We start from the raw sequence: 22,129 nt of genomic DNA, 5'->3' as shown, positions 1-22,129 counted from the left end.
CAGCTCCAGGGCTCTAGTTCTCTGGAAGGTAACAGGGTGGGTGAAGAGGAAAAGGAGAGAGGAGGGGGCAGGGGAGTGGGTGTGCTGGCCCCGAGAGGCCCCTGCATGAGTCAGAGAAGAGGCAGATGGAGGAAGGTTTTCAGCGGCCTCCACAGAATACCAATCACTCTTGTTTCCTGGGGGTAAGAGCACTGAATGGCCCCCGAGGTTGATTAAAAGGCTTTCATTAGGCTCCAGATATTAATCACCTGCAGTTGCCGGGAATGTCTCCCTCTGCGAGGGAGCATTTGAGATTATTGCTTAATTAACAAGGTTTATAACAGCGTTAATGTGTCCTATTAAAAAAGTTATAAAAATTAACCAGAACTCAATGCTGTGGCTCATTTGAAAACTCAGACAGTCTGCAAAAGGTCATTTGACCTTAATAAGGGTTTAACTGTCATTCTGGAGCTTGTCATTACAGCAAGACGCCCCTCCAGCCCTCCTGCTCTCACTTTTCTAAAGTGATGTCAGTGTTCACCCCATTCCCCAGCTACCTGGTGAAGAATGACTTTCAAACCAAAGAGAAGACAAAATCCTCACCAACCCTGTGAGCACCAAGGCTTTTGTCATTTTGACATGTCCAACGTGAGTAAATGCAGTAAAGTCTTACAGAACAAACAAACAATTTCAGTCCAGAAGACAGCCTGCATGGGAGGAACCAGTCAAATGCAACCTTAAATAATTAGGCTAAAAACGGTGAGTGCATGCTGCGACGGGAGACAGACTTTAAACCTGCTGGGCTGTAGCTAAAACAACAACAACAACAACAACAACAACCTGACATGGTGCTTCAGTAAGACAAGGAACCTCTGGAGGCCCAGGGAAGCCTGAAAGCGCGCCTCAGCTCAGCTCTGGTCGAACCAGATGTATGGCCTTGGGTAAGTCAATTTCCCTCTTATTCCCTGGTATGGCAAGTATTATGGGCTCTAAAGGGTTATTTGACCAGGTACCTAGGAGGCAAAGAGACAGACAGAAGACGACAGAGGCAAGCACAGGGTGCCCTAGGACTCACAACAGAAGTGTCCCCTACCCTGAGAGGTCAGGGAAGGCTTCCTGCAGGAAGGTTCTCCTAAGCACCCTTGGGCAGTGAGTAACAGCTGGCTGGGCAAAGCAGCACAGGTGTTAGGTGGGCAGTCTGACCTGTGCTTCTGGTGCCAGACATAGCATCTGCAAATTCCCTAATGTGAGAGAGGACAAGGCTTGTTGGAACACAGAGGCTCATTATAGTAAGAACTTAACAGTTCAAGGGAATATGCTAAAAAAAATAAGCTGGAGCTCCAGGCCAGGGGCCAGATTATGAAGGTGCTTTTATGACACATTAAGAAGCTTCCCAGGTGACTCTGTCGCTACTGCTAAGTCGCTTCAGTCGTGTCCAACTCTGTGCGACCCCATAGACGGCAACCTACCAGGCTCCCCGGTCCCTGGGATTCTCCAGGCAAGAACACTGGAGTGGGTTGCCATTTCCTTCTCTAATGCATGAAAGTGAAAAGTGAAAGTGAAGTCGTTCAGTCGTGTCGGACTCTTCGCGACCCCATGGACTGCAGCCCACCAGGCTCCTCCATCCATGGGATTCTCCAGGCAAGAGTTCCTGGATTGGGAAGATGCCCTGAGTAGGAAATGGCAACTTGCTCCAGTATTGTTGCCTAGAAAATTCCATGGACAGAAGAGCCTGGTGGGCTACAGTCCATGGAGTCTCAAAGACTGAGCATATATAAGAAGTTTACCCTTTAATAATGGGCACCAGGTGTCAGGGTGGTGGTAACAGGATCATACTTGGGTTTAGAACGATCACTCTGATTAAATATAAAGCAGCTGGGGTAAGGCAGGGGCGAAAAGAAAGCGGCAATGGGTATGGAGAGAAGCAGATGGTTTAAAAGGTATTTAGGGGCAGAACTGATGGAGAGTGAGCTGAACAAGGAGTGCGGAATGAGGCATCCCTGGGTCCCTGGCAGGTGGTGTTGTGTCCTTCATCATGACTGTGAACACACAGGGCAGAGGCTCTGGGGGAAGGAAGAGGCGAGCAGTGAGGGCTGTAGATGTGCAGCTGTTATGTGGACATCTGGGAGGAGGTGACCAGCGGCACCCAAATGTATGGATCAGAAACCTCAAAGTGTAAACTGAGGTCAAATATATATTTGCCATCAGTCACTGATTCAACAAATATTATTAAGCACTTACAACATACTGGCCCTGAGCAAGAATCTCATAAAGCTCATATTCTCATGGGGGTGGGGAAGAAAGACAGTCATCAAGCAAATAAATAAATAAGAAATGCACTGCAGACTTTAGGGAGGGTGATGTGTTAAAAGAGTGATGGCAAGGCTACTTCATCAGCTTGGACAGTTGGAAGTCGAGGACGTGGACTCGGAAGTCAAGGCCTCTCTGAATGACACGGAGGCAGAGTGTGCAGACCAGATGAAGTGGGGACAGGAATGAACTGGGAGAGGGAGGAGGCTGGAGACGGAGGAGAGGGCAGGGGGAGAGGAGCCCACAACAGGGACAAGAAGCCACAGGCAGGAGGAGACTTGAGCGGACAGGATGGGTTTCTCAGCAAAGGAAGAGAGGTCACATAGGCTGGGGAGGAGGTGGAGTCCTGCCCACCTGGAGTGAAGAGGAGCCGGAGGGAAGCTTGGCAAGGACAGACTAAGCAGAGGGCTGGAGCGGAAGCCAGACCAGACGGCAGGGGCATTGCTAGTGCACATGGGCAGTGAGTGTCGACAACTCTTTCAGGAAACCTGGATGTGAAAAGGAAGACATGGCAGCAGCTGGGTGATGCAGGTGGCCCCTTGGGAGTGTTTCGCTTGCTTCCGTAAGAAATGAGTGATCAAAGCATATTTAAGCTGGGAAGGAACCAACTGAGTGGAAGGAATAATGTACTTAGGAAGGTAGGTGGGCTGAAATTTAGAAAGAGAGAATGACCAGTCCCAAATAAGACAAGGCAACTCTTCTTTTGGACATGAGGCATAAAACTGGGTGGGGGCGGGGGGGGGGGGGGGAGGGCGGCGGTCCAGGTAAGTTTGTAGATAATGGTGGATCGAAGCTGTGGGATTTCTTTTTCTTTTCTCTGTGAAGGAGGAGACAAGGCCATCTTTTGAAAAAAGAGGTGTGGACTCGCACAGGAAAAGTAGAGAAGCTTTAAAGAGGGTTTGGAAAATTGAGGGAAACTTGGAGGGCGTGGCCTGTGGGGCTGAAGACAGTAAGTCTGTAATGGCCTCAAGCCATACGGCTAAGGTGTTTTCTTCTAGATTGTCCCTTAGTAATGGGGACCAAATCAGCTACAAAGAACATCATGTGAATGGGGTCCAAAGCACATACAAAATGTCTCTGGGTCCACTGGGCAGCCGGGGCAAGGGCTACGATCCGCCCTTACAGGTGGACACATCAAGCGCCTACCTCGTGTGAGCGCTGCACGGGGCCTGCGGAAACAAGAGTAAACAGAACTGGGGCAGCTCAGAGTTAGGGCAAGGCAGGGCTGGGACTCAACCCCAAGCTTATTGACATTCCTTTCCAATTTCCGCTTTCCATCGCCTCGCACTGGGAGCAGTCGGGAGGGGCCTGAAAGTTGATAAGCACTGAAGGATCATGATCTTCAATGATATGACCGTCACGAAGTCATGCCAGCCCTACGGTGCAGCTCAGCAAAGAACGGAAACTTGTTTTCACAACTCAGGAGTAATGATAACCAAACTATCAGCCAAGCAGCCCTCTTAACCATCTGAGAGGTAAGTTTTCAGCTGAGGGCACTGGACATGGGGGGAAAGTGGTTCACAAGAAACTGTGTGAAGAGTCGATCAGGGGACGGCTTGCAGGTCTCAGTGTGGTGTTTTTTCAGCCCTCACTGATTGAGCTCCCAGTGTGTCAGGCCCTGTATGAGGCACGGAGGACAGGGAGGTGAGTTTGACATGGTTACACTAACGTCTGAGGCAGACACGTGGCAGATGACTTTATACCATGGCGTGACAGCGACAGTCGGTCACTGGGAGGCACCAGGGACCTGCTGAGTCACATTCCAACAAGTGTAACAGAATCAGAGGTCGGCCACCCCGTGTGGAGGCAGGGCTGTGTCCCCAGGAAGGACTTTTTCTCAGGATGACCTCCTAAATTAGGCTCCATCATTTCAGACAGTGGGCAGACTACAGGTTACCTCTGCTTGTCTAAAAATAAGTGTCTGCCTAAATCAATTAACCATGAATCAGCCATGCAGGGAGGCAGCTGAGCTCCAGAACAAACCCCAGATCAGAGTCAGCCAGGTGGGTTTCAATCCAGGCTCTGAAACTTCATAGCCACGACTTCCAGTTGGTGACCTAATCTCTCTGTGTATTGAGATCTGGACCTCCAAAATATACCCTACAATTGGCCATTTTTCTCTGTCTCCACTGTTCTGACCTCAGTCTATGGCACCAATGCATCAGCCTCCCGACTGGCTCCCATTCAGTCCCTCCCACTGAAGACTCCATATCATCTTTCTCCTGCAAGAAGAGTAAGTCAAGCTACTTATCGTGGCCTTCATGGCCCAAGACCATCCCTTGCCCACCACCCTGGCCTCAGTCTCCCTGCACTCATGACTCTGCAGCTGGCTGGGGCTTCTTCACCCCTTGAGCATGCTGGCCTTTGAACCTGTTATTTATTCTGCCTCTTTCACACCCCCTCAGAATCACATAGGACTGCCTCTTCCACATACAGTTCCCAGCTCGAAACCACCTCTTTGAACAGGTCTTCTTCACCTACCCCAGCTAACACAGCTACTGTCTCACTCAGATACACATCACAGCCTTTTTCATCAATACCTGAAATGATCTGATTTGTTTGTGGACGTATTTGTTGCCTGCTCCACAACCTGGTACAAGGCCTGTTCTAAATGCACACGCTGACTGGTTGAGTCTTACTTTCTTCACCAAAACCTGGCAGCTGGACACTTAGAGACTAGTGGTTAGGAGTACAGCTTCTGAAGCCAGCCCTCCTGGCTAGGACTCCTGGCTCTAGTCCTAAAACTGTGATCTGGGTAAGTCACTTAACATCTATGTGTCCAGTTTCCACATCAAAAACAGGGATAATATTAGCAGCCAACAGAAGGGAGAGTTATGTGTTATGAAGATTAAATGAGTTAATATGGACCTGAAATATCCTGCTGCTGCTGCTGCTGCTGCTAAGTCGCTTTAGTTGTGTCCGACTCTGTGCGACCCCATAGACGGCAGCCCACCAGGCTCCGCCCGTCCCTGGGATTCTCCAAGCAAGAATAGTGGAGTGGGTTGTCATTTCCTTCTCCAATGCATGAAAGTGAAAAGTCAAAGTGAAGTCGCTCAGTCGTGTCTGACTCTTCGCGACCCCATGGACTGCAGCCTACCAGGCTCCTCCATCCATGGGATTTTCCAGGCAAGAGTACTGGAGTGGGGTGCCATTGCCTTCACCTGAAATATCCTAAGTGCTCAGAATAATTAACGATTATTATATTCTCTCTGCTCCCGTGTACTTTCCTGTCTCTGTAATTTGCATTATTTGTACTGTAACTAGCTTTTCTGTGTTCACTTTCGGCATGAGACTCTGAGCTCCTTGCAGATGGAAACTGTGTCTTAGCCCTTTCTAAGTCCTCCATACACAGTAGAGTCTGGTAAAGAATAAGAGCTTAGTGAACAAATGGAGAACAGGTGGGAGAGACAGAAGAGAGAAAGAAGGAAGAGGAAAGAAAGAGGAGAAAGGAAGGCAGGAGGGAAGGAAAATGAGAGTCCAGGTTAGAGCTCTACCTTTGGGGAAACAGGCAAAGAGACAGGGAGTCTCTCCAAACCCTCCCAAACCCCAGAAAAGAAGCTCAGTCTAGCAACCTTCGGCTGGTCTTCATCTCACTAAGTGCTCCAGGCACGATGCTAGGACCCCCAGGAGCTGGTGTCCTAGCCTTGACCTTCACTTGCTCTACACAGCAGCCTCCTTTCCCAATCCCACACCTTTGTCCCAAGTACCTCTCTTTAAACATCTGCGTCTCCAGGTCTGGTGGACCCTTCAAGGCCCGCTTCAGTGACCCACTTCCCAGGGACCCTCCCTGATTTTCCAGCTAGGGGTCTCCTGCCCTCCTGAGAACCCCCTTCTGTGCCTCTCGCATGTGAGCTCCTTGAACCGCACTTGTGTCTACAGCTCATTTGTCCTGTTAATGTGAGCTTGCCTAGGACCAGGTCCATATCTGTTCCTGTATTCCTGTGCCCAGGCCAGGGCCTGGCACGGGGAGGCTTCAGCAGGTGTGTTGAACTGAAACGTGCCCCATGCATTCCTGACAGGGTTGAGGGTAGGATCTCAGTCACTGCATCTCCAGTGCAGGACTCACCTCTGACGATGCTTAGTTTGTGAGGCGAGAGGGGTGGCTTAGGGACTGCATCTTTCTTTTTTTTTGTGGCAACTCCTGTGACGCTTCTGTTCTTCAGAACATCTGTTCCCCAAATCATGACTGCCAAGTTCTTCGTGTACTTGGAATCTCCTTGGGTGACTTGCAGCTGGTGCCATTTCTCCTCATCAACCCAAATCCCGCTTCCCAGATGGACCTGAAAGGGATAAGAACGCAAGCGAGCACCTGTTTAGTCGGACAGGATGGTAGCGGGAAGCTTTTCATGTCCTTTTAAAAGACAGTGCTGCACAACTACGAGAGATCTGCTCCATAAATACTAACTACCTTTCTTTCAGGGAAATAAAAATACGCATTTACTGAACACCCGTAATGCGCCAGGCCTTATGCTAGTGCTTTGTATTTACTCTCGCAGATCTTCACAGCAACCCTGGAAGGAAGGTGCTGGGACTCTATTTTCATTTCAGGTAGAAAAGCCAGGTTGGGAGAGGTGCAGCCACTTTTGAAAAGTCACTCAACTATGAAGTTGCAGAGTGGATTTATGTGGTCCGGGTGGGGCCCTCTAGGTGACTCCAGGGTGTGGCAGCCACATCCGCTGGAGTGGGGAGGGAAAACTGCCCAGGTCCTGCCACTAGCGGAGTGTGTATGCATGTTCTTTCTGTCTCTGGCTTCAGTTTTGGGGAGCTGAGCAGGGAGAGTTAAGATTTCAGCTAAGTTCCTTCTGGCTCAGAAAACCTATGATTTTAACAAATTAAACACAACCACTGTGTCCCTGGTCTGATTCTGACGGCACACAGAACAAAACACAACCTTCTGCTCCTTATAAGGGAAGCGCTCAAAGTTTCAGAGTAGAGTCCATAAACGCAGATGTCCCAGAATAATCTAGCAAGGAGCTTTGAGATTTCCTTTTCCTTTCTGGCTCTTTCAACAACTTAAAAACCATTTGCTGATGTTAATCATTTAAAAATGAAGTTCTGACTTTGACCTTGCCATTCATGCTGCATTTCTACCAAGTCCACGGAGGGTGGACGTGGCCTCTGTGGGGACAGTGGGAGAGGCAGCCACTGATGAGTTAAATTTTCTGAGGGGACTGGAAAGTCCCTGCCAAGGTCCTTGTCTTCAGAGACCGTCAGTCGTGGACCTTGCATGGTCAGGAGATATCCTGGGAGAGTCCCGGTCTGAGAGACACCCAGACTGATGGCAGACCAGCAGGACTCAGGGTTCAGAGATATCTGAAGAGCTCTCTCCTGAAGATCAACTTGGAAAGCACAGTGGGCATGCACAGATGGGCAGACAGGTCAACCAGCAACGCTTCTTCCTTCACCAATAACTGGTATTTTTAGACCATGAACAAGAAAAAATAGAGCAACACAGCCCACCCACGAATGTCGGTAGGTAAACAATCTAACATTGCCACATCCAACTTCACTTCCTTTTGCTCAAACGATCATTCAGACCTCTGCAGGCACCATATCAGATAACCAGATCCACCTGGCCTCCCTGTGCTGCAAACCTCAGTGCTGCAACTCTGCTCACACAGCTCAGGAAGATAAGCAGCCCTTGAGTGGGATGTGTTGGCCTGGGGCCGCTGGGCAACATCCACCCCAGGTCGAGTCTGGCCTTTTCTCTGCAGCCTGAACAGCAGGTGGGCGACTGTGTACCAGATCAGGCCTGCTGGCGACTAGCTCCCTCCTGCTCCCTGTTGGACCCCAAGTCACCTCCCTGGATAATTCTCTGTGGCTACCCATGCAAGCTTCCTGAGATAGGAGAAAACAAGGGATGTGAATTAGATTAAACACCGAAACAGAAACCCTTGGAGATGAAGGGCAACTTCCATTTTCCAAAGGTCTTTGCTCTTTTCTACTCAAGCCTTGTTTTCCTACAACCTTTCAATTTGTTGTTCTTTAAAGAGAGGTGGTAGTCATCTTGGTCAATGTTCTTCTACAAGAGAAAGAGGACACTAATATTTCTTTGAGTACCCATTACGAACTAGGTATTCCACTCTTAGTTATAAACATAATGACCTTAAGAGATGGAAATAAGTAGAAATATTTACAGATAGGGACAGAGATTCAGAAGGACTAATTAATTTTCTTAAGACATACTATCAGAAAATTTTGGAATCAAGGTTCAACTGTAAACCTGTATGACCCTGCAGCCCACACTCTCGCGGCCTCCTGCTGCTGCCAGTGTCATGGTGGTGCCAACACAGTGGAAACACAGCAGGTTTGTGTCCATCTGCTTTCCTCCTGGGCCTCCCTCTGCACCTGCCCGGCCACTTTGCCGGCCAGCACCCACTGCGGGCCACACTGCAGTCAGGGAGACCTGGAGAAAAGCCACTGGCTGGCCTTCCTGTCCCCAACCCCTGCTCCGACCAACCCACGCTGTAAACACAGCCAGATCAATTCCCTAAACACAGCTTTCCTTCTTTGACTAGATGACTTCTGCAGTCTTTCAACTGTGTTTTTATGTTAACCCTCTGGAATCTTGAATGGCCCCCTGTTTTCTGTCACATCAAATGCAACGTCCTCAGTTGGTGTTAAAGGTCCTCTAGAATCCTGTTTCCATTCAACCTATTAAACATAGCATGTCTACCACTCAACGATGTCCCTAAACTCACTCATTTCCTCCTGCGTCCAGTGTCTGGTGACAGAAAAAGGACAGGCTCCAGAGTCTCCTCTCTGTGTGAATCTGAGCCCTTCTACCCACCAGCTGGATATCTTGGGCTAGTCACTCTACCTCTCTGAGCCTTTCTTTCCTCAGCTGTACCTGAGGCAGATCACCACCTGAATAAAGAGCTATTCTGAAGATAAATGAGATAACATGCGGACAGTATTAGGAGGGTAGTGCAAACCCGAAACTGTTACTTTTGCTGCCTTCTTTCCCCTATCATGTCTCTGTTCATGCCTCTCCCTCACCCAGGGATGAGAACCTTCCCTTACATCTCCTTAGCCTGATAAGCTTTTAAACCCCAGCCCCCAAAGAAAGAAAACCTCCTTCACTACTCTTGGGCTAAGTTCTACCCACTCTGAATTTCTAACTTACTAAGAGCCCTCACTACCTTCGCAGTCCATCTCCATGGGGAGAGGTCCAGGCTTTGCCTCTTTCATCCCCTACAACGTGGCTCAGACTAGTCTGAACACAAAGCTGTAAGAAACTGATGCACATATTTAATATGTCTTAATGGCACTGGCTTTCAGTTAGGATGAGCTGCTGTTCCTTGAAGAAGAAAATATTTTCTGACATGCACTCGAGTACAAGGCCAGCTACGCAGCACAGAAAGAAACAGCCCTGGGTAAAACTGATCACAGGAACAGGCTGGGGCACTTGGGACAAGGGTTCCTGAGGTCAACAGAGCTCAGGGTCACCTGGAGCAAAGCCCCGCTTTCAAGGATGCAGCAGAACAGACTGGAAAGAGCACCAGCCTGAGAGCCAGGTGACCTGGCTTCTAGTTCTTGCCTGTCTCTGCTCTGGTGTACAGCTGTAGATGAGCCCCTCTTCTGGATGCATTTCCCCATCCACTCCGTGTATAAATTATACTATTTAAACTTTGATGGTCTTTGAAGCTTTACGATTCAATGAGTTTTTGAAATAAAATATCTTAAGACAAAGAAAAGAGATGCGCTTGAGCCAAATCAGAAAGTAACTTTTATGGCAAACCCTTATTCACATAAACCACAGTTCACTATTGGACCGAAATGTTAGCCTTAACGCTTTCAAGGGAGGTTATTAAAACATGGCATCTGGTAGGATGGGACTTGATCAAAGAATGCCTTTGTGAAATGTTTCAGAGGACAAAACTAGTTTCCTACTAGGAAACAGATCTCATTCCCATGCTCTGCGCATCACAGAGATCGAGGCAGAAAGAAGGAAGGGTCTGAAACGACAGCAGAGCCAAGAATAATAATGACTACTTCTGGGATGCGGGGGATTGCTGTTCCAAGCAAGCTGCTGTGTGTGTTTCCAGGGTGTCTGCTTCCTTCCCCTCCCTTCATCAATTCCTTTGACTATGAATTGGTGGAAACAAAAGCCAGTTAGTTTTATAGCAACATATTGACCATAATCAATGATAAAACAAACTCGGCACTTTCAAGACAGGTTGTGCAGCGTGAGTATGAAAAAATCAAATGACATTTGAGAGACACAATTTCCTGGAGAGAAAATGATCCTTTCGAAAGAGACCCTCATAATGCCCAGAAACTGTCCACCAGTCTTTAAAGCAAGAGAGAAAGAGATTTCTCTTAGAAGCTACTTTAAGAAAAAGTCTGTAGTCATTTCACTATGTGATTGTGCCTGGAAAGAAATCAACAAAGACAGAAAAGTCTTTTCTTCATCTCTAACTGCTGAAGGTTCACCAAAGTTAGATACACAGTTTAAGTCGTTTTTAATGACTATGGAGAGCATTAATTTGATCCTACCTGGCACAGCTAGAGATGCTGAAGCCCAGAGAAGGGAAGCCCCCACTCAGAGTCACACAGGTAGGGCAAAGAATTAAGCTTACACTCGGGCTCCAGGCTGCCTACTTCCACTCTGTCATGCCACCTCTTCCCTGCAAAGCAGATTCTTAAAGCCTGTAGGTTGCAGCAAGGCAGGGCAGAATAGGCCTATGGTTTGACCCATCAGTTCTGCCTCTTCAGGGGAGGAAGTGCTCTGAGGGAGTCGAGGGCACATGGATAGAAAGAGGAGGGCAGCATATCCAAGGGAGCCCTGAAGACCAACAAGTTGCATTTCCTTGTCTTGACAATGCTTGCTTTGGCTCAGCCTGGCCAGCTGCAGGGATGTATCTGGAGAAACCCATATAAAACAAACTTTCCTTTCTCATCAACCCACTGGGGAACGATACTGGATAAACAGAGACCTTTTGAAGCATAAGGCAAGAAAAACAGACTGACACAGATGAGTCTCTGGGGAGAAGGAGAGGTGATGTCTATAATGCATGCCATGGTGGCAAAGACTATTATAGTAAAACTGAATATGACCAGTGCCTAGACAAAGAGAGCCAGTATATTTCCTCCAAGATGAATTCATTTGGATGTAGGAAGAATATTAGAAGTCTTCTCCTTGCCCTGCTGCTATGTCATATATGTGACTTTAAGACTTCCAAAGGCTATTCCATTACTTTTCACCCTGCACTAATATAACTACTAATAGTGCTTAAGTTTTCTTTCATAACTTTTTTTCAAGAGTCTTACAAAAAAAAATCTGAGGAGTTATATGTGGTCCTAGGACTGTGGGCTAACCAAGCTGAATGTACAACTTGAAACCAGCTTAGAAGTAAGGAGCATGTCCCATGCACCTCTGTATCCCTGGCATTTAGGGTTAGGGTAGGACTTAAAACACATAGGTACTTTGCAAACAATTAATGAATGACTACTCAGTCACAGCCATATCTGTAAATCAGATATCTCATCTCGAGATCACCTTATACATTTTATGCATCTGGTTTCATCATATTATCATTTTAAATTATCTTTCTCACTAATAAGCTATTTTTAAATGTCAGTTTAGTTTTACAGTTGCTTTGGCCCAATATTTACCAAAAAAAAAGAAGAGAAAAAGTCCTAGTAAAGCTCCACTGTTATAGCACATGGATTCTGGAAGCAGTCACTGGGCTAGGCCTGAAGGCCAAGCGGTTGCTGTATCTCGGGAAGCTCCCACCATACCCTCCTCCTTCACACTGACTAACCAACACTTGTAGGGAATGGAGAGTGAGCTTGAAACACTACCTTGCCATTGTCTAGGATATACTTGTCCATGACAGGTGCAGGAGCGGGGTAATAGGACGACGTATTTGCTTCCTCACTGAAAGTGCTCCGTAACTCCGGCTCGGGCTCGAGACATTCTGACTTTACTTTTTCCAAGTCAATGGCGGGACCTAGGCAGTTAAGAAAAGAGATCTGTCTAGAACTCCAAGGAAAATCAAAGGCAAATATTTTAACTAGGCATCTGTCAGCACATAGTGGCACATACAAAAAAAATATGCTGGCTTATTTTTGTCCATTGGACTACACTTAAACCCCAGCTTGAAAATAATAGGAGGTATGAACATCACAGGGGAAAAGGTGGCAGATAAGAATGGACTAGATTCTAATTAAACATGAATGAAAAGCAGTCTTCTAGGGTGTCACTGTCTGAATGAAAATGCAAGGGATTCAACTTCCTGCAGGGGAAAGAGGTCCTTTTAAGACTGGGGTGGAGACAGGGTAGCAATGGCTGCAGTATGCAAACTGTGTATTTGCCAAAACCCCATCCCTGCAGCCTATGTGAAGGAGGCCACAGCAGAAGATAGGGAAGCAGGGGGAGAAATGCAAAGGCCTCCCCCGGCCCAAGACCTAGTATCTAGACAAGCGCATTTCAACCAAGAAATTAAAGTACAATACAGATTAAGCCCCTGATTGCCTGAACCGGCAGCTAGCCTGATTTTTATTTTAATGCAATCAACACAAATTATGTACGGTTTAAACAGTAAAAGGCAGGAGATAAATGGTGGTGGTTTCTAAGGAGGACTTTTTTTTTCCTCCATTAGCTTTTTAAAATGATGGACTATTTTTCAAATCACCTGTTGTGTCTTGATTACCAAAGGGCAGAAAAACAGGGTAAGGCTGGATAACTTGATTAACTTTTATAGGCGAGCAAATCCAGAGGCCAACAGAGAGTTTTGGCATCCTGGAAATTCTCCTTATGCAAGTATTTCAGGAGTTAACTGGGATCAGAAATTTAGCTACTGCCAAAGCTGGTCCCCAAGACTGTGCAAGTAACTTAAGTCACCAGTGAGTTTCATGGTCCAGCCTTCCTTTATTCTTACCATGTGGGCCACTTGGTACGGAGCTGTTTGTGTGCCAAAGCCCTCACCAACAACCTGGATGCAATTTACTGTGCTAAACTGCCATACCCTTGGCTTTGGCTGATGGTGAGGAAGGTATTGGTGATTTTGTTACAAAAATTCCTCACAATAGGGCTTCCTAGACTGATAAAACCATTTCTGAGTTGCTGGTGGCTGCAAGCCAGATCTCTGAAGTCTCCAACAATGTAGGTGCACTTGTGTGTGCTCAGCGCATGAGTGCGTGCTCAGACACTTCAGTCGTGTCTGACTCTGTGCGACCCTGTGGACCCTAGAGTCCACTAGACTCCTCTGTCCATGGGATTCTCCCAGCAAGAATACTGGAGTGGGTTGCCATGCCCTCCTCCAGGAGATCTTCCTGACCCAGGGATCAAACCCATGTCTCGGGTCTCCTGCGTTGGCAGGCGAGTTCTTTACCACTAATGGTACCTGAGCAGCTCAACGAAGTGTGAAGGCACAAAGCTGAACACAGCAAGGCTGGGGAGCGGCGCAGAGCTCACTGAAAAGCAGGGCTCATCTTGGGAGACCGGGTTTGGGTCTTATTCCTAGTTTGGCTATAGTTTAATTGTGTGACCACAGGCGAGTGAATTGTGGATGCACAAGCTGTCAGAATGAGGGACTGATAGCATCGTCACCATTCTAGGAGCATCTCCCAATTCTGTGTGACCTACTCAAGAGCTGGGCCTAAGGCTTTCTCTTCTTTGCTCCCAGCCCCTGGCATGAGGAGGTGTTCTCTGTTTGCTAAATGAACAAAAGAATGGCAAGAATGAATGAATAACTCTAAAGTTTCAGAAGCAGATGCCATAGTTTCTCCTCTCTTTGTATGACATCTCAGTTTTGTTTCTGAGATATAAACAAACTCAAGTGGAGCATTTGATCTTTTCTTAGGTCAGGGAAGAAGTAATTACTTTGGCTTTCCCCAAAGGGCATGGCTGAGTTGGCTCCTGAGGTGTCTTCCTGCTCTGACATTCAGCAGCAAGATAAAGGAATGGAGCCATGCAGCCAATGGAGCACAGGTCTTCTTAGGAAAAGATAGTGTCCTTCCTCTAAAGCCTCCTTTTCCTTCCAAGAGAGGAAGATGGTGGACAAGAGAATGAACCCAGCTCAGCTCTGACTTCAGTCTAGTTCTCGTCCATTTATCTCCACAACAGCTGCCAAAGAAATCTACTCACAACCAAATCTTTCCCGGCTTAGGCTCCCACTACCCTCAAAATTGCGTACCATAGCCTCCTTAAGACCCTGAATATAGCCAGCTTCTTCTTGATCTCTGCTGCTCAATTCCTGCTCTCCCCAGATGTTGCCCCTCAGGCGCTGTGCTGTCCCAAGCTTCTGAGCCTTTGGACGTGCTACTGTTTTGGCCTTGAATGCCATCTCATCTGCCTGTCAAGTCTCTGGTCAGACTGCAGAACAGAGCTTAGGTGTCTCCTTCGTGAGGCCTTGCTCTGATCACTACCAGGTAGGGGGTCTCTAAGTCGTAAATACTTCCAGCACATTATATTTGGGATCATCTAACCAGCCTGTCTGCTGTCCACATCAAACTGTGAAGCTCCTCAAGGGTAAAGTTTTACTCTCTTTGTAATCTTGGCACCTAGGGGTGCAGGCTCTCAGTAAATTCTTCATAACATGAGGGCAGAGAGTTGTGGACAAGAAAGAGACTTAAATGGGCTGAGGCACAGATTCTGAAATAAAGCCCTGCTGCTGAGTGGAGGTGCCTGAAGTGAATGGGATGTTTATAGGTATTTGTTCTCAAATACCTGTAACCTTTTTGCAGCCCAGGAAGTAGAAGTTAGGGCTGTAAAATGGAAACTGGAAACATCTAGCCAGGGGAACGGACAGTTCTGCTGGCTACACAGGGACACATAAAGAGCAGGAGCTGAGAGCAAAGAGTCACCTCTCTGGCTCCACCCTCACTGGTCCTCTCTTCTAACGCAGACTCTGCTCCCTCGTGGCCTGCCTAGCCAGGTCCCTGGGACTCTCTCCTCCCCTGGTAATAGCTGCACTCATCTATTCCTCTCTCTGCCACCCCCACTAGACTGTGAGGCCTGAGAGTAGACAGAGACTGTGTCTTTTTATATTAGAGACCAGGGCTCAGCACAGTGCCTGTTCCAATTCAATTGTCAACAGGTGATTTTACACATCAATAATTACTTAACCTTTCTGACTCCTGTTGCCTCATCCTGAAAGGAGGAATGACAACAGTGACCCAGCCAGGCTGCAGCGTAAAGGAATTAACCTCATATATGTAGTGATTCACACAGACTCTGGCACAGCGTGGGTTCTCAGTAAATGGTGGCTCAGCATGCCCACCCCCGCCCCTGCCCCACGTGGGGGTCGTATTTGGGTGCTCAAGTTAGTCACTGCTAATCCCTGGGAACCAGGGCCCCGCTGGTCTTCTTTTGCCCCAAGTCCGTGGCACGAGCCTGGCCCAGAGCAGGTGTTCAGGCTCTCATGGCACACACACCCACACTAGGCTCCCCTCTGCCAGTTTGCTCAGGGACCAACAGAGTTTCGTCGAATGCTGAGCCTATTGTAATGGGATCTTCCTGCTCCCAAGCTCTCAAGGAACTCTATTTCCTAACATCCCTGATCAGCACATTTAATACCTGACGGCTGCCAGGGATTAGCACTGCTCTCTGCCACTGCCTTCTCTGGCATTGTATACAGAAGGACCTGGTGTCTCAGCGAGGAGGACACACCAACCAAAGGCTCCTCCTGGAAGCCGTTCGTCAGGAGACCCGGGTGTGAATCCTGAGACACATCTCCTTCACCTCTCTGTGCCTCAGCTTTCCTACCTGCAAAATGGGGAATGCCAATAGCCTCCAGAGAGCGAGGCAGGCGCACAATGGAGGCTCAGACACCGGCTCAGAAAATGGCAGATGAATGAAGGGATGAATCAGTCAATAAAGCAGCGTCTTTAGTAGTACAGAGTCAGAAAGAAAAGGAACAAAAAGCATGTGGTTTCTTCCCAGAGAGGAGGGAGGGCCTCTAGTGCTTTTAATTTAAAAGGGGGAGAAAAACACTTCACTGCAAATTTTAGTCGGCTCCACTACGATGCTGGCAATTTACATCTCATTACAACAAACGCTTCAGATTGCTGTTTTGCTTTTAAAAATTTCTGAGGCATTGTTCTCCTTCAAACACATGTGACCAAATTAGCCACGATAATAAGCACTTGTGCTCAGAGACGGCGCTGCACGATCTGGTGCAGATATTTTAAGTAACAAAGCAACTTTTTTTCACTTTGTGGGAAGAGTAGGAATAAAAAAAAAAAAAAAAAGCCTTTTGATCCACTTCAGGTTTATTTTGGAGAAAATATACCTTCCATGGAGAGAAACCTCTCAGCTGGGTAAAAAAAAAAAAAAGCTTTTGAAAGAGTATAAAAGACAGCGCTTGTCTTTTCATTCAGTCATTCATGAGCCCATTCATCACACAATCCCTGACTGCATACCAAGATCGAGCCCTGGAAGAGGCACTGGGGACCCGGAGACAAATACAGCATGCCCCAGTTCTGGAGACGTTGAGAATATAACACGTGAAACTCTCATTATACTGCATACAAACAGCTGTGAGCTTATGGACAAACACTGGATTCAATGCTAGAAAACCTGCTGCAAATCCTGGGTCTATTATTTCCTTTACCTTTTTAAGCCCCAGAGGCCTTTCCCATAAAATGGGAATTGTGGCACACAGTAAGGGGCTTGTAAACGTTTGCTGGCACAACAGATAAAGGAAACTGTAACATTCTCTATTCTCATCTAGCTTGACTGGACTAACGCCATTCTTCCTGGAAATCTTTCTAAGACATTGATGCTTATGCTCTATTTGCGTGTTCAGTCATGTCCGACTCGTTGCTGCAACTCCTCTGTCCACAGACAGAAGGTTTAAAAATCACCCATTTCTTCAAAATATGTATGCTTGGACACTAAAAATCAATTCTGACTTCTGTTGAAACAGAAAGGCTAGTAATATTAGATTTTCTCTTGAAAAGTATTAAAGTCTTCCATTTACTCCTGCAAATGAACAGGACTTTTCTCTGCTATTGGTATAATTCTAGTTTCTTCCTAAACATAAAGTGAATCAAAAAATCAAATCAAAATCCTTAAAGCATATGCCTACTCTGGTGGCCCAGACGCATATCGGGTTTGTCAAAAAAAAGATGATTCTACTTGTTGAAAAGGAGTTGAGCATGGGAAGAGCTACAGCAAAGGAGGAGATACACAGAGGCCTTGGAAAGAGATGGGAGACGGCCCACAGCTGGGCAGGTGGATCTCCTCTCAGAAGGTATTGGCCATTCTCACCTGTTGCCACAGCTACGCAGATGGTTCTCAGCCCCGCTGCGCCTCCAGGGAGGGCAGGGACAAACCTGGCCTCATTCCTTCAGTGAGAATCCATTGGGCACCCACTAAGTGCCAGCCCTGAGCAGGCAGCTTCAAATGGTGTGATGTCCAGTAGTGGGAAGAGACAGACCACAGACCATTAATACCACCCTGACAAGAGTAAGGATAAAGACTTGGGAATAGAAGCAGAGGAGGACGTGCCACACCTGGAGGAGACTAGGAAGGCTTCAGAAGTACAGTCACAAACTTCTGGGCCAGGGCTTGGAGCTGGCCGTACGGGTTGGAGTGGGGTAGTTACCGTCACACGGGGAGGCAAGCGGCACGTTATGGAGGCTCACTGATCGACCAGGCTGTGGGCAGCGTCATCATCTGCACAGGTTTGCAGAGAGATTACCATGGGCTCAGGGGCCCGGGAAGGCCTTAAGGAACAGGTGAGCTCCTAGAACTTGAGATAAGGTCGAGGGAAGATGGTAGGATGGTCAGGCAGGGCAATGAGATCACTGTCAGCAGCGGCTCCTTGGGGTCCTTCCCCGACCCTCCCCGTTTTCTGAGGGCTCTCTGTGGGTGAGGGTTGGAGTAGGCTTTTCTAGGCAGAGGCAGGAGAGGCCATTCCAGCCCTAAAGACTGGATTGGGCAAGACCCCTGCAGCTCATGAGGATGCCCGCGCCCCGCACCCGCCGCTGCCACCTCACAGTGGGGCTGGTCCCTTGGGAAGTGAAAACTCTAGAGCAGCAGAGCCCGAATGGACTCAAGAGAGCCCCCTCTTTATGGGGCAGAAGCCCAGCAAGACAGGGGTGGCAGGAGGGGGCCCAGGTCCCCAGTCGTGGTGGTCAAGGTATTTTACCCACCTTGGAGAACTGTAGGGGCCTGTTTCAAAGGACATATTTGCTTCTCCCTGAAAAGGAAAGGTGACTGACACCTACTGAACATCTTTATTAGTTATTGTTGCTGTTGTTTAGTCGCTGTCATGTCTGACTCTTTGCGATCCCATGGACTGCAGCCCGCCAGGCTCCTCTGTCCATGGGATTTCCCAGGCAGGAATACTGGAGTCGGTTGCCATTTCCTTCTCCAGGGGATCTTCCCAGCCCAGGGACTGAATCCATGTCTTCTGCACTGGCAGGCAGATTCTTTACTGCTGAGCCACCAGGGAAGCCAATTTCACATCAAAATAACTATTTAAAAAAATCTTTTAATCTTGATACTCCAGTATCAAGTTATTATTTGTTTACTATCTTCCGGGTTAGGATGCAAACTCTGAGGTCAGCCACTGTCCTGATCACGGCTGTATCCCAGCACCCAGCGCAATGTCCCTGGCACACAATGAATACTCATCAAACATGTGCTGAATGAAAGAAGTTAATTCTTAGTAATTTGTCGAAAGTAAAAAAAAAAAATTCAGGGTTGCTAGACTCCGAAGGCTTGCTCTTACCACAGCCCTACAAGCCTTCAGCTAACTGTGGTTTTCAGGCTGCACAGGCTTCTCACGTAATGTCCACCTTGTGGGACCCATACTGCACCTCTGACCTTCTTTTGCCTTCCTAGGTGTCTGTGAAGAACTCCACAATTGAGCAGGGGGTGCAGTGGGGAGGGAGTGAGTCACCAGGATTCATCTCACCTCTAGGAGATCTGAGCCTGTCCTCTGCCAGCTGGTGGTCAAAGCTGGGCTGGCTCTTCATCTGTGGTCCTGCCACTTCCCACCCACCCCAACTGTCTGGACCCAGGCAGCGTTCCAAATGGCAAAGATATGCACAACAGCATGGGTCTGTCCTGCCAGATAGGCGCTGAAGGCCCCCACACATGTGCTGAATGCACACAAAATGGCTTTTGGTTCTGGACCAGAACTGGCTGGGTGCGAAGACTGAGGGGTTGTGGTACGAAGGAGTAGGGTAGGAGGCACAAAGGCTGCCCTCAGATTCCCGAAGGGCTGCTGTGGGGCACAGCGAGCACCCGAGGGCAGGGGTTAGGGGAGGCGGAGTTTCCTCATGGTGGTGCTGACATCTCCCAAGCAAGTCAGTCCTTGACTCTGACCTTGTTGGCTCTCCCCTTCAGGCCATGAGCTGTTCTAGAGCAGGAACTAAATGGGATTTGTCTTTGCTAAATGTGGGTTGGTTGATTTGTTTGGTTTTAAGATCCGATTTCAGAGTAGCAGGACAGTCCAGGGCCCTCCTTCCTCTTTCTCCCTAGAGTTCACTTTTCTGGGGCAGTGGGGAGGGGACTGAGGGACAGCTCCAGTCTGTCCCTCTGTCCCTGAAGCCCATGACCAAAGGGGCAACGCTGAGGTTGATGGGCTACAGGCCCCTCTGAGGGGAGGAGCCCCTGCATCCACCTGTGTAAGGGCTGGGGCAGTTCTAGGGGCCCTCACCTGCCTTTGCAGCCTTGGCTGTCCCTCCTACCTACCTCTCCTCTGTGCAGTTCGGTCAGGGGTGACTTGTGGTTCCCGAATAAGCCAGCGTCTCTCCTAACTCCAAATCTTTATCAGTCTCTCCTGTTTTCTGAGACATTCATTTCCTCTCTGGGCCCGCGTCCTCATCCGATGATCCTTGTCTACTCCTGAGGTGGTTTTCTCTACGAAAAGCAGCTAGTATCAGGCCCACAGCAGGTGTTCACAGGGGCCAGCCCTTGTTTGGAAGGAGAGCTCTCCCACTTCCGTTTCCTTGGACTGGCAAAGCCAGCAGAAAACAAGCCTGCCACACGAAAGCCCATGACCAACGGGCAAAGCCCTGTTTTAAGTGAGAAGCACATTTCCTGTTCTGGCAACAGAGAGAAGCCCAGTGACTCCTGATGTTCCCACTCCCCAAGCAGGATCAAAGGGACAGCCTGGAGCTATCCTTCAGCCCCCTCCCCACTGCCCCAGAAAAGTGAACTCTAGGGAGAAAGAGGAAGGAGGGGCCTGGACTGTCCTGCTACTCTGAAATCGGATCTTAAAACAACCTAGGGTGGACTGTGGCTAATGCTGATCCCGTCAAGAGTGCACAAAGTTCTTCAAAGGGGAAGATGGCCCTTATCTTTAAGAGAAACAATTCTAGTTCTCATTGCTGCACCCTTGCCTGCCACCCAGGGTGAGGGGCACAAGACATGGTAGTTTGGGCCCCAGCCCACCAGTAAGCAGGGCAGTGGCAGGCTGTGGACCTGCTGGGTCCTGGGAACATGAAAACCTGACCTGATGGGTATCTCCCACTTATCCTCTTAGTCCTTTCTCAAAGCCCAACTTTTGTGAGCACTCCCGTGTACTGGTGAGAGTGAACTGAAGGCTGAAGGAAATGGCAAAGAGCTCTGAGATGAACAAGCCCTGGGAGGAGAGCTGTGACAAAGAGAAAACTGAAGACTCAAGGGGGTCCAAAGGAGTGCTTGAGGACTGGAGATAGGAAGATGGAATTCTGTCCTGGAAAAGCACGTGGTGGGAGAATTCAATACACTATATACCAGTGAGCCTGAAATCAAGTCCAGGCGTAGCTGTAAAACAGACAATTCAAATATGATTTCTGAGGACTTACAAGGGAAAGTAGCAATCCCCGGGAGATGTTAGGAGACCTGGATTGACCAAAGATTAAGACAAGCCGAGACAACCGCATCTGTGCTCTGTGGTAGGACAATGAGTGCCTTTGGTGCGCCAAGCACCGTACACACATCTCACGTGCAAACTCCAATGGTACAACATCACTAATGCTGGACTCACGGAGCACTTGCCATGTGCCGGCCCCTGGGCAGAAGTCTGTACATGCCTTTGCTCATCTAATCCTCTTAATAACCACAGTGGCTGGTATTGTCACTGACTCTACTTTATGGATGAAGGAACTAAGGCCCAGGAAGTTAAGTAACTTGCCCAAGTTAACACAATCAAAATATGGAAAAGCCAGTGTTCAAAACTCCAGTATTTCTGACCTCCTAGTCAGTGACCAGGCTCTCCTACCTGTGTGTGGTATGCATTACGATATCCATTTTACAGAGGAGAAAAGAGAGGCTGAGAAGGGTTAAATTATTTGCTTCAAGTTGCGCAGTTAAAGAATTCGAAAGCTGAGATTCAAACCCAAGTACTATCTGCTGCCAAAGCCCACGCTGCCTCCAGTTCAGGGGAGAGCCAGCAGGAGGCATTTGGCTGACATTCGCTGCTTTTCAAAGGCACCACCAGAGACCTGTGCTGAAAGAATCCAGCTCTGACCGCAAAGGATTTTAAAGATCAAAGCTGGTATTTTAACGGACTTTGGACAGAACACAAGGCACGAGCCCAGAGGGGAACAGAGGTGATAGAAACCCAGCTCTAAAGAGCCAAGACAGATTTGCAGGCCACAATGGCTTTCTCCTTCAAAAGTTTCAACCAGCTTGTGATCTGGCCTACAGGGGCATTATCTCTTTTTTTGCCTTCTCCTCTCTCAGAAGGAGATAATGCTTACCTGGCCTTGCAATAAGGCTACTGGAATAGTCCAATGAGATAAAAATGTCAAGGTCTTTGAAGCCTGTCAAGTGTCATGTACATGTGAATTACTGTTATTATTCTTAATGTCTATTCCTCTTCTGGTCAGAATTCACCATTTCCACCTACTTTCCCTACAAAGTGCACACAAAATCTAGAGCCATCCTCTG

General features: G+C 48.2%; 2 protein-coding genes and 1 long non-coding RNA gene across 6 annotated transcripts in view; 1 reads left to right on the top strand and 2 right to left on the bottom strand.

Moving 5' to 3' along the window:
* AGBL4 (AGBL carboxypeptidase 4) overlaps window positions 1-22,129 on the bottom strand; it is a 1,384,238-nt gene that overhangs the window by 207,390 nt on the left and 1,154,719 nt on the right. The gene's annotated exons all lie outside the window — the stretch shown is intronic.
* Window positions 1-22,129, bottom strand: part of BEND5 (BEN domain containing 5) — a 49,443-nt gene that overhangs the window by 3,825 nt on the left and 23,489 nt on the right. For all 3 annotated transcript variants that reach the window (XM_055585955.1, XM_055585957.1, XM_055585956.1), the window contains 2 exons: window positions 12,097-12,245; window positions 6,356-6,569 (listed from right to left, as the gene is read on the bottom strand). In XM_055585955.1, the coding sequence (XP_055441930.1) occupies window positions 6,356-6,569; window positions 12,097-12,245 (363 nt within the window). The remainder of the gene's footprint in view (window positions 1-6,355; window positions 6,570-12,096; window positions 12,246-22,129) is intronic.
* Window positions 548-6,701, top strand: LOC129655477 (uncharacterized). Of its 2 annotated transcripts, none has more exons than XR_008716016.1 (3): window positions 548-920; window positions 3,587-3,764; window positions 6,453-6,701. It is a non-coding gene; the product is annotated as an uncharacterized LOC129655477 (long non-coding RNA). The 2 variants fall into 2 exon arrangements; XR_008716015.1 differs by lacking the exon at window positions 548-920 and adding an exon at window positions 2,639-2,927.

The sequence above is a fragment of the Bubalus kerabau genome, chromosome 6 (genome assembly GCF_029407905.1).
Source record: "Bubalus kerabau isolate K-KA32 ecotype Philippines breed swamp buffalo chromosome 6, PCC_UOA_SB_1v2, whole genome shotgun sequence".
Lineage (NCBI taxonomy): Eukaryota > Metazoa > Chordata > Mammalia > Artiodactyla > Bovidae > Bubalus > Bubalus kerabau.
Note: the sequence above shows the minus strand (reverse complement) of the source record. Positions and strands in the feature narration are given on the sequence as shown.